The 12046-nt window shown below is 55.9% G+C and overlaps 1 protein-coding gene across 5 annotated transcripts in view; it reads right to left on the bottom strand.

The window, feature by feature from the left end:
• Positions 1-875: 875 nt before the first annotated feature.
• Positions 876-12046, bottom strand: part of SLC6A2 (solute carrier family 6 member 2) — a 58681-nt gene continuing 47510 nt past the window's right edge. For all 5 annotated transcript variants that reach the window (XM_058706767.1, XM_058706766.1, XM_058706764.1 and 2 more), the window contains 8 exons: positions 10140-10264; positions 9278-9390; positions 8022-8150; positions 7431-7530; positions 5762-5862; positions 5124-5291; positions 3631-3702; positions 876-3034 (listed from right to left, as the gene is read on the bottom strand). In XM_058706767.1, coding sequence (XP_058562750.1) covers positions 3011-3034; positions 3631-3702; positions 5124-5291; positions 5762-5862; positions 7431-7530; positions 8022-8150; positions 9278-9390; positions 10140-10264 — 832 coding nt within the window. In that variant the 3' untranslated portion in view covers positions 876-3010. The remainder of the gene's footprint in view (positions 3035-3630; positions 3703-5123; positions 5292-5761; positions 5863-7430; positions 7531-8021; positions 8151-9277; positions 9391-10139; positions 10265-12046) is intronic.

Below are 12046 nucleotides of genomic sequence, written 5' to 3'. Positions count from 1 at the left end.
GCCGTATGGATCATACGGCCAGAGACAGCCTCCCCCCCACCGGGCAGGGGCGCCCTCTGAGAATTAAGGCAGCTTCGGGGACCTTTACTCAGCAGGATATTGGCAAGAGTTGGTGGCTCCCTTCTTCTTTGTCTCATCTGCATCTAGAATGACGATCCACTGACGGGTGGTCGCGAAATGACTAGACATCCAGTAGATGTGAAGGCGATGGTCTTAAACGGAGAGTTTACATTTCATGGAAAATAATAATTCTTTAAAAACCCGGTAAAATAGCAAAAGTGTCATATACAGTACACAGGAACACCCTTATCTCGGGTAACCTCTGCTATCAAAAAAAGGCCACAAAAAAGAAGTCAAACGTTACTCAGGATAAAGCACATACTCCTCCTCCGTTAAGTGTGGGTGGAAGGTGAGCCCAGAAGGCCTGCCAGCACCTCCATGAGAACTTCCAAGGGCTTCCTGGGGCCCCCATTCCCCCCCCCCCGGGGGGCCCGGGCTCGGGGCCAGACCCCCCTCACCCCAAGCTCAGGAGCCGACTCCCGACACAAGGCAGCACCATGGCGTTGGTTTGGTGTTGGGTCAGCTAGCACCACGTCTCTGATTCACCCTCGGGACAGATGTCTGGAGGCAAAAGGGCCACATGCAGATGGAAAGAGAAAACTGCAGGTTCCCTCTGAAGCGTGCCCCTGCCCTGACACACACACAGGCTCTTTCTGCTTGCCCTCGTTTCAGCCAAGTAGACTCGCCTTTCGTGCCCTGCTGTTCCCCAGAGTGACTGAGTCCATCAAAAAGGGGACAGCTGTGAACAAATGACGCCCTCTCCCCTCTTCCCTTCTTCCAATACATTGCTCTTTTGCTAGGAAACACTCCCTGGCCACTTGACTGGGTTTTGTTTATTTTTTAACGACAGCCCTGGGTGGGGTAAACCATAGTGTGCTGGGGATTTCAAAGTGCTCTGGGCTAAGAGGCACGGGATCCGACTTGAGGGTCTGACTGGATCCCTTAGGAGCTGAGAAAACTTGAACAAGAGCGGCCGAAATACTGAGCCTTGGTGTTCCCACCTAGGAAATGGGACAGAGACCAGCCGTGCAATCCTTGCTGGGAAGATGGGAGGTGACAGGGATGAAGGGACTGTGTGTAAAACGACTAGAACACCTAGGGAGGAGTTACTCTTCACGGGAGGATTTGAAGTCGCTTATGGGACCAGATCCCACCTGTGATGGGTCGCCCTTCCCTCATCTCCTTCGCCCCCACCTTATTGTTCAGCTCCGTTGGATGCCCTCAGGCCCCGCCTTCCACAGCAGTCCAAGACACCTGCCACTTGGGCTTAGCCTTTGAACTGGCCTTTTTACATAAAAGTATCAAAAGTCTTCTGATTCTCCCACTTTTCTCCAAAAAATGACCCAAGGACACTGACTTAGCAGGGAAATCTCAGGACCTTCAGAGAGAAGACCACCTCCCTGCCCCACCACTCCCCCCGCCCCCAACATAACCCTCTTCCACAAACTGCATGATTGATTGATCGGGCTCAGGGACACCCCAGTCTTATGCAAAGTACCTTCTGGATGTGAGTCTTCCTACACTCCCAGTATGAGCGGCCTATTTATTTATTTATTTATGGCCCAAGATTCCTCAATAGGGGCTTCCTCAGTCACAACAAGAACCTCTGAATCTAGATTTCCAAGGAAGGCATAAGAGACTCAAACCATAAACAGAAACCCCAAATAGATGCCACCAACTTCCCAAACTACAAATCTGTTCTCTGAATGAGCTGAAACTCACCACCACCACCACCACCAGAGGGCGCCACTTGCAAATGTGTATCAGAAGTCAACCTGCAAATTCTCTAAAACCATCATCCTGCTCCATCAGCTCAGAATATTTTCCCCTCGACTTGACTGACCAGGTTGCTACCTGCTTGGCTCCACCATGCCCTCAGATGCCAAGTTAAGACCATCAGGAGAAACAAAGGGAGTTTTCAGGGCCAACTCCCCACCACTTGAGAGCCCTGGTCCGTGCTGGGTGGGATTCCCAGGGAAGACCTTTGCAGGTGTCTGCGGACAACAGATAAACAAACAGCCTATCAGGATGCCCTTGGGCATCCACCTGTCCCTGTGAGGACGGCAGAGAATTCCATAGTACAGACACACTTCTGGCCTCGCTGGGTTCCTGTCCCAAGTCCCCCAGAAAGATCTCAGAAGCCACAGATGGGTTTCTGGGCCCCATGTGCCCGACAGACCAAGACCTGCACGTGGCCTCTATGAGCTCATGTGGTACTTCTGCAAAACCTCCTCACTGCGGCTCATCTACATTTTGCCTCGTGACATCCATGGCTCTGGACCCTCTGACCACCAGAAGCTGGAAGAATGTTCCAGAACACGCACAAATCAGATTCAGCTTAGCCAGAGTGAAAACTAACCATGAAGGATTCTTCTCACAAGCCTCCAAAGCATCTATCCAGACTGGTGACCGGAACAAACCAAGCCACGCTCCCTGATCAAGGTTCAGACACCAGAATGCTGACTGGGTGGCAAGAGAGAGAGAGGATCCCCTGCCCCAGACGCAGCCGGCCTTTTTGTTTGTGTTCGGTTTTATGGTATCTGGCCAAAAGCGACATCCTCTCTCTGATTTGGTGGGCGGGATTTCTCCTGTGGCCCCGAAGTGCAAGCAAGGTAGTGGTGAATTCTGCCCGAGCCGTGGATGGAGCTCAGCTTGGGCCAGATCCCAGGGTGGGTGAGGCTTTCCCAAAACAAAAGGGGCTCGATGGAAGTCACTTTTCCTGTTCCCTCCCCTCCTCCTCCCCCTCCAGACTTTCCAATCCAAGCTCAAAGCCTCCGGGCCGGATGAACAGAAGGTGAAGAAAAACGAGGTCACGAAATCATTTGTAACTGGGGAAAGAGGGGTAGGGATGGAGAGAACATCTTTCGGGAGAGGAGTCCCAAGACTGTGTCCGGGGTGGCAGCGAAGCCTTGGACCTGGACGTCGGCATGGCAGGGTCCCTCCTTGGGGCTCAGATGGCCAGCCAGTGCTGCAGCTGCAGAGGAAGATGACAGGTCGTGATGCCAAGGCCAGAGGCGGGTGGGGACGAGAGGACCCGGGGCCCAGAAGGACAGCAGAAGCACGGGAGGCAGAGAACACAGCCCCTCCCTCCAAAGACCCCGGAGAACGTGCAGGCTGACTCCCTAACCGTCACTTGGGCCCAGAAAGGGCGACGAAGCCTCGCAAAGTGGCACAGCAGGTCTGAAGCAGGGGGCTCACAAGGACCCTCCCCCAGCCCCCAACCCCCAGGGTTTTAAAGTTAAAGGACTTAGGTCATCCTGTGGCTCATCCTGCGAGATAAGAGATCCCCAGCCTAGGGTGACAACTTACAGAGAGGAAATAAAGCTTCGGAAAGACTGGACGTGTGGTTTCCCAGGACCAAGGAGCAGAGGGGCAGCTGGAAGCTAGTAGAAGCAGGGGACAGGCCCCTCTCCGCCATTCCTGACACCACACCCCTGGGACGATAGCCCCACAGCTGCTCAGGGTTTTGTAGCATGTGGTATGTGCAGCCAGCATACAGTGGGGGGCAGCTAGGGTCCCCCGCCCAGAACGGTCCGGCCTCCCGCCCAGAGCGGTCCGGCCTGCACCTACTTGGAACTGCCTGACATCCCTCTGGGCCACCAGGTGATGCTCGTTCTCCGGGGTGATGCCATAGGCCAGCCTCTGTGAGAAGACGGGGAGGGGGAGGAGGCCTCAGCCGGGCCCAGGAGCACCTCCCGGCAGCCCAGACACAGGCCACCTGCATTCTGGCCCTGAAGTCCCACAAGGACAGCGTGTGAGGTCCACACAAGACACACTGTCCTTGTTTGTGGCCCGGGTCGGTTCACGCGGACTCATTGGCCTAGTCCGTGTTTATGGGGTCGACTACTGTGGTCAGACACGAGGTGAGGCCCTGGGGCTGCAGAGCTCAAGGAGACGCACACGGTCTGTGCTTTGGGGAACACACAAGCACACGGGCAATTTCGAAACCACAGCTGAAGTGTTGCAGAGGCCAGGCTCGGAGCACAACGAGGGCCCAGAAGATGGAGTAGCGTTGCTGGGGATCAGGGCAGGCCCTCCCTGGGGTGCAGACACAGGGCGGGGACTCGGGAAGGCATCTGGATCAATGACTGATCCCTGCAAGGTGGGACGCCCTCCCTGCTCCCACAGTGTGACAAATAAAAAGCACAAAGCAGATCGTGGTTCTCAGGCCCAGGATGCGCTGACAGAGCACAGACCCTCCCGGTGACCGGAGGCTCCTGGATGTGGGATTTCAAGGACAGAAAACATGTCACAAGGAGCCGGGGGAGGGGACAGAGAAGCCCGGCCTGGGACCCTCTTCCCCCAGCCCTTGTGTGGCCCGCTTCCTGATGCCCTCATTTGTCTGTCTGTCCCCTCATTAGAATGTGAGCTCTGGGGAGTTGCATCTGGTGCCCAGCGGACCGCTGGGGCCGTGTAGACTCACACCAAATAGCTGGAAAGTCAGGGCATGAAGGGATGAAGGAATGAAACTTCATCTTCCGAAGTAAGGACATTAGGAAAAGACCGTCACCATTATTTATGAAAGAAAAGGCCTATCGACGAAATAGGACAGACATAATTTCAGAGTGAAGGCACCGTTCCCTCAACCTTTCTCCGCGCACATGCACACACAACGCGTACAAGTAAGAGAGGAAGGTGTCGGGTTCAGGAAGGAGGCGGGTAAAAGCTTCGATGATCAGGTCACAGCGAGCTCAGACTGGGAGAGTGGGGGCATCTGGGACACGACAGACCTGAGTGTCACCTCCTCACATAAACATCGGTAGGGACTGAGTGCAGTCAGAGCGTGTGTGCACCCGACACAGACATAACAGTGGGCAGCAAGCCTTGAACGTGTCCTCTGTGCCCGGCACTGTGCTGAGCGCTTCCTGTGCCTTCTCAAGATCCATAGCGCTATCCCCAGGGTACCAGTGCGGAAACTGGGGGCGGGGGGCGGGAAACGACTTGGCCGTGGTGGCGGCTCTGGGGTCCGTGTCCTCGTGTCTGTCCTCTCCCGTCGCATCGGGGATGACCGGGGACATCCCTCCCGTACTGTCCCCCGCACCGCCTGGCGGCCCCAAGCTTACCTCCCGAAGGGAGCCCCGCGTGCTGAAGAACTTGTAGACGCTGTAGGCAGGCACCAGGACCATGGAGGACAGCGCGATGCCCCATCCAACCCAGTTGGCCCAGAGCGGGAAGATGTAGTCATCGTAGGTGAGTGGCTTGAAGTTGACGACGCTCATCACCACCACAAACTGCGGGACAACGGGCAGTGGGAAGGGACAGGAGGAGGGACGTGAAGACAGAGCAGGACAGGGAGCCACGGGGAGAGGACAGAGGAAGCGGGCGGGAGAGAGGCAGTGGAAGATCCGTGGGAAGTGAGGGGCCAGGGGACGGAGACAAGAAAGCAAGAGAAAAAGAGAAAGGAGGTAGAGAAGGAGGAAGAATTCATTCAGCAAGCAAATGATGACCAAAGGGGACAAAGGGAGCCAGAAACAGAGAAAAGGAGTGGCAAGGTGACCCTGGAGCTGGGCCGAGTGGTGGTGCACACAGCCCCCCTGGAGCCCCCGCCACGGCGGGGCTGAGTGTCCTGAGTGTCCCCTCTGCATAACCCGGGCTCTGCTCCTCAGAACCTCCACCCGCAAAGCTAAGATCCCCGTGCCCCGTCCCCCCAGCCCAGACACAGCCCCCTCTCCCCAGGAAGGCCGGGCCACACGGTACGCACCAGGAGGAAGGCGGGGCTCACGAACTTCCAGCACAGTCTCCAGTACAGGCCTGGCTTGAACCCCATCATCTGCTGGATGTCGTTGCTGAACCTGTCCACACCTGTGCACACACAGGGCAGGCTGTTACACCGGTCCCTGAGGAGCGCTGGGCCGCGCCCTGCTGCCCTCCCCTGAGAGTCAGGCTGCCCAGGGGGCAGTGGGGCAACGCTCGGACACACTGGCACTTAGGAGCCCCGGGCGCCGGTGGTGGCTGGCGAAGAACAGGGAAGAAGAGACACCCAGCAAGTGCCATTTGTGACAACACGGACGGACCTAGAGGTCACCATGTCCGCCACAGAGACACAAAGGCCATATGACTTCGCTTCTATGTGGAATCTAAAACACAAACCAAAGGAACAAAGTAAAAAAGAAACAAAGAAAAAAACACACACACTCTTGAATACTCTGGTGGTTGCTGGAGGGGAGCCAGGTGGGAAAGGGATACAACACACAGACAGAAGGGATTAAGAGGTACAAACTTCCAGTTAGAAAATAAGTAAGTCATGAGCGCAGGGAAGATAATGAACAGTACTGTAGTGACATTGTTTGGTGACAGATGGTGACTGTACTTCTCCTGGGGAGCACTGAGTAATGGACAGGGGTGTCCAATCACGATGCCTTGCACCTGAAACTAATGTAACACTGTGTGTCGACTGTATTGCAGTTAAAAAGTTAAGAAAAACAGTATCACCTTTTATGTGCCATTCTGATTTGTTTTTCAGGGGGAACACAGTGCTCCGGGAGCAGAGGGGACTTACTCCAGGTAACACAGCCAGGGCGGCCTGGCTCCCAAGCCTGCCACTTTGCCCTGTTCCCTGTCTTTTAGAACAGTGATGATGGGGGCACCTGGGTGGCTCAGTGGGTTAAGCTTCCGACTTCGGCTCACGGTTCGTGAGTTCGAGCCCCGCGTCGGGCTCCATGCTGACAGCTGGGAGCCTGGAACCTGCTTCGGATTCTGTGTCTTCCTCTCTCTCTTACCCTCCCCCATCCACTCTCTCTCTCTCTCTCTCTCTCTCTGTCTCTCTCAAAAGTAAACATTAAAAAAAAAACAAACGAACAGTGATGAAAGAGTCCAGACTCACGTGGATTAACTCTTTGATGCGACACGTGGGGAAAAAAGAAAACAACACATTTGACAGTTTGTAATGCTTTCTCCCCATTCAGCTCCAGAATAAGGTCATCAGAGAAACAGTAAGACACTCGGTTATATCTGAATTTCAGAAAGATAACGAAAGAGATTTTGGTTTAACTCCATCCCATGCAATATTTGGGACATACTTAACAGTAAATCAATTACCAATTACTCATTGTTTATCTGAAATTCAAGTTTAACTGGGCGTCTTGTATTCTGTTTGCTAAATGCGGCGATCTCACTCTAGAACGAATTGCACGGCTTGGAGATCAGCAGCTCCCTGAGTCCCTTGCTAAAAGCTGGCACTGGGTGCCCCTGGGGGGCTTTGCAGCCTCCCGTTAAAAGGAATTCATGCAAAGATGAGCTGGGGGCTGGAAGACCTATTCCCTGACAAGCTACTTGCTCGACTCTGGAATCAGGCTGTGGCCACGCTGGAAAAGGAGAGCCCCTTTGCCTCTGCGGGTGGGGGTGAGGCTTTTCCAGGGCCCTGCTCGTACCATAAAACCAGGAGACTCCGATGGCTTCCATGAGCACGGCAAACAGAATGGAGGTCCCCGCCGCAAAGGTGTCCAGCAGGGTCAGCACGTATATCCCACCCTGGGCACAGAGAGACAAAGCCTGAGGTCATCCCGGCCAGAAATGGCCACTGACCACATCCACCCCAATTCACCTGCCCCCTGTCCCGCTGGCTCAGAACCCTGTTTGAGAAGGCAGGTGACAGGGTTGTGGTTCCACTGTCTCCATGTTGCATATTTGCTTTCTACTGAAGGTCTTCTGTAGTCCCTGGGCCTGAGGGTGGGTATTTCAGCCAGCAAATGGGACAGGGCTTTCACAGGGACTTTGGCTGCCCCTCAAACAAATAAGCAGTTGAAAAAGTAGCCTGGAATTCTTCAGGCTCAGAGGCGGGAGACTGAGGACACTGGGGGGTTAGCCCCAGGGGATTGGGCTGCAGGGCTGAGGTCCCGCCTCCCTTCCCCGCTGAGCTCACCCTGGCCCTCCCCACCCCAGCTCCAAGGCTGGGGATGCCCGACTGGATTGAAATGCAGCCTCCAGAGCTCCAGGTGACCCAGGGCCCAGCCCCTCCTCACCTTGGTTATGCAGAACAGGGCCAGAAGGAAGGTTCCAAAGGTGACACCAAATGTGAAGAGTTTCCGGTGTCTCTTCAGGACCTGGAAGTCGTCTGCCAGGCCTGTGATGACGGCCTCCATGCCTCCCATCTGCACGGAGCCAGGCAGGGCGAGGAGCACGGATGAGAGACTGCCTGCACCTGGGTCCCAGGCCCCAGCTCCCTGGGACCTCCCAAAGCCCAGGAGACACGGGCACCCTGGTGGCGGCCTTGCCTTCCTCCTCATCCTCACCCCACTCTGCCCTGTCCTCAACCAAACTCAGAACTCCCAAACTATGTGGGGGAGGCTGGAAAGTTAACTCCTGTGTCCCTCTGATCACAGGTACCTGTCTCCGGTCCCATGCAGTTGGCCTGAGCCAGTACTGATTAGCCCAGGAAGAGGGCAGGGGGTAAAATGCCAAACTGCTCATGCATGGAATCTACCTGCATATAAGCAGAGGGCTTTCTGGAAACAACCACCAAAAGAGCATTTCCGGTGGCTGGAACTTGAGGCAGCGTTTTCTGACAAGGATTTTTCACGCAGACTCTCAGAGTCGGAAAGGGTCTCATATGAGTAATAATCATGTGGTCACTCCAGTGATCCCCCAAGCCTGGGATGGCAGATAAGAGGTGCACACACTATCACTCTCTACCTATACGTGTCCCCTGTCCCCTCGGCAGACGGTGTTAATCAAAATCAGTATTCCTTCCTATGAGCCTGGAAGCAGCCTCAGAATCCTTCTCAACGCACTTCCCTACACAGAGACTTCTTGCAAATTTCCAGGCATGACGTACCGAAGGTGGACACAGACATAAAGAGGTCCGTAAATCTAATCTTGCATATGGGTTAACAAAAAAGGTACTAAGAAGCTAATGAGACTCAAAGTGTTGTGTCGGCCATTGGTGATGAAATATAATGGGAAGGGTGCTTGGTTAGAGAAGAAAAGTTCCATCCAGGCCCCCTCCGAATTCAGCTCCCCTAGGTGTGAGAGGAGGGCGCCCGGCTGGCTCCGAGGAGGTCTCTTCCCATGTGAATTCTGTGATGCCATCACGTTTCTACTGGTTCTTAACCTTGGCCTAAGTCTTGCCCTTTTTTTGAGTGAGGCCTTGTCTGCATTTAATTAGGGCTTTCTGGAAACAACCGGTAACCAAGCGGGGACGTCAGGCTGAGTACTTGGGGGATGGGGAGGGTCAGGCCCAGCGTGTGTGTGGTGGGGTACCCCGAGCAGGGTCACTCACCGAGCTGTCAATTCCCAGAGCCAGAAGCATGATGAAGAACACGACAGCCCAGAATGTGGATCCCGAGAGGGTGGAAATGGCTTCTGGGTACAGGATGAAAACCAGGCCGGCTCCTGTGAGAAACACCGAGGACCTTGTCAGCGGCTGGGCCCGCTGGTCAGAGCTGCCGATGGGACAAGGGTAGCTGAAGCCGTCAGCCCAGCCAGCCCCGCGGAACTTGGCCAGTCACCTGAGGCAGAGCAACCAAGGGTCCGCGGGTGACAGGAGAAGCTGGATCCAGCTCGTAGGTTGTCACGGTCCCGGGGAGGTTGACCTCAAACAGCCAGGCCAGAGAGCAGCGCCTCGCCCGGGCAGCTCCAGGCTCCAGGCCGCGAGGCCCATGCCCGCACACCCTCAGGGAGCCTCCTACTCTGAAAAGTTTGTGGTCCTCGGGGTCCATTAGAGTTCCCTCCCGGGCCTCGACCTCTTTGTGGCCATAAGACTACGAGAAACAGTAGGGAAGGCCGGTCTCCAGAGTCAGACAGCTCAGGGCTTGAACACTAGCGCCACTGCTCACTAGCTGGGTGACCTTGGGCAGCTCACACAGCCTGAGTCTCAGTTTTCTCACCTGTACAGTGGGCCGATTAACACTTTGCCACCCACGGCGGTGTGAGAACTAATGAAGGGATGTCAAGCACTCAGCTCCAAAATCGATCCTGCCTAGCCCGACTCGGGGAAGGTTCCGTTACATAAGCAGGGGCCAGGACTGCCGGGAACTCCCCACTGGCAGCCTCAGCGGCAGCTGGAAGATTTGGAAGCCTCCACGCCCAGCCCTCTCGTTCCCACAGCCCCCGCCCTTCGTGGGCTGCGTCCGCCCACCCACCTTCGGTGGCAACGTCCTCAATGTTGACCTTGTGTTCATGGGCCATGTAGCCAAGGATGGAGAAGATGGCGAACCCAGAGATGATGCTGGTGACACAGTTGATGGTGCTGGTGAGCAGGGCGTCCCTGGGGGAGAGAAGCGCCGTTCGCTCACGTCACCCGATGCCCCACCTGCTCCCTGAGCCCCGCGCTGGCTACGCAATGGCTGCTTCAAATGCCACCCCCCCCTCCCCCCGCCAGTTTCCCTGCCGCCACAGGGACCCCGGTGCCCCAGCGGGTCAGGACGTGCAGGCGCAGGAGACGGACTGACAGCTTTTGGGTGAAACACGTTGGGACCAGGGGCTGGTAGCAAGCTCTTGTTGGGGAATCACATGCCCCGCCCTCCACTTCCACCAACTGTCTGTAGCTCCCCCGTGCTTCTCGACTTCAAGGCCTTCAAGAGCTTCATTAAGATGCCCCAACCTTGGGGCACCCTAGGTGGCTCAGTCGGTCAAGCGTCCGACTCTTGACTTCGGCTCAAGTCATGGTCTCGTGGTTTGTGGGTTCGAGGCCCGTGTCGGGCTCTGCGTTGACGGTATGGAGCCGGCTTAGGATTCTCTCTGTCCCCGCCCCCGCCCCTCCCCCTGCGTGTGCGCTCTCTCTCTCTCTCTCTCTCTCTCTCTCTCTCAAAATAAATAAATAAGCTTCAAAAAAAAGTGACCCAACCTTCCTGCCTGCCTTCCTTTCCATGATGCAGTCTTAGGACAAAACATACCAGTCGACTTGCTGGCCCACGGACACAGCACCTCCCCGGCTTCGCTCAGGCGTCTCCCCACCACCCGTGCCCTCCACTCTGTGTCCCTCCGTCACAATCCCCAGCCATCTTGCAAGGCTCACCTCACGCTCCCCTCCACGCTCTTGCCGACCGCCCCACTCCCCTGGCCTGCCTACAGCCTGCCCGCTGGCATGCACCCATCCCACTTTGTCATGCACCAGAGGATGCTGTGCTTCTGTCTTTTAGAAAAATGTTTACTTATTTGTTTTTGAGAGACAAAGAGCTCGAGCAGGGGAGGAGCAGAGAGAGAGGGGGAGAGAGGGAACCCCAAGCAGCCCGCACTGTCAGTGCAGAGCCCGACACGGGACTCAAACTCACGCACCGTGAGATTACGACCTGAGCCGAGATTGAGAGCCGGACACTTAACTGACTGAGCCACACAGGCGTCTCTTTTATTTTTTTAATGTTTATTCATTTGAGGGGGAGAATGAGTGTGCAGGGGAGGGGCAGAGAGAGAGGGAGAGAGAGAATCCCAAGCAGGCTCCACACTGTCAGTGATGTTTAACCGACCGAGCCACCCAGGTGCCCCAGTGTGATTCTGTCTTAAGCCTTCGCCGGGTGGGGGACCCAGCCCAATTTGTGCCCAAGTCCGAGACTGTCACGGCACTGGGCCCAGGGGAGGCAGGGTTAACTGTTGACCTAGAACCGAGCTAGAACGTGGAACGTGGTCTTTTGACTCTGGGGTCACATACGGACTTCTCTGTCCACCCTGCAGTCTTACCTCTGACCCTGCCAGACCCGCACCTCCCATGTGACCAGTCCTTGCCTGTCTGGGCGTCCGGACGGTGTTGTCTGCTCTTGAAAGGCACACGGTGCTCCTCTGCCCCAACTACCCGTCCCCATGACCTCCCAGGTCTTGTGGCCTCACTTTTCCCAGCACCCACCTTGCCTGTTGAAGAGGTGTCCCGAATTAAAATGCATTCGCTAGGACCCCCTTAGGCCGTGTCAGAGGTCACCCACTCTGCAGTTCATGGAAAGTCCACCCTGCCTCATTTGACAGCGGAAGAAGAGTGGACTCGCCCCAGACCGGAACCCTCTTTCCCACCCCTGCAGGAGTCGGTCCCCAGATCTAGAGTTTTCCAGAGCCCCAACAA

The sequence above is a fragment of the Neofelis nebulosa genome, chromosome 17 (assembly GCF_028018385.1).
Source record: "Neofelis nebulosa isolate mNeoNeb1 chromosome 17, mNeoNeb1.pri, whole genome shotgun sequence".
NCBI lineage: Eukaryota > Metazoa > Chordata > Mammalia > Carnivora > Felidae > Neofelis > Neofelis nebulosa.
The sequence above is the reverse complement of the archived record's forward strand: the minus strand, read 5'-3'. Positions and strand labels throughout refer to the sequence as shown.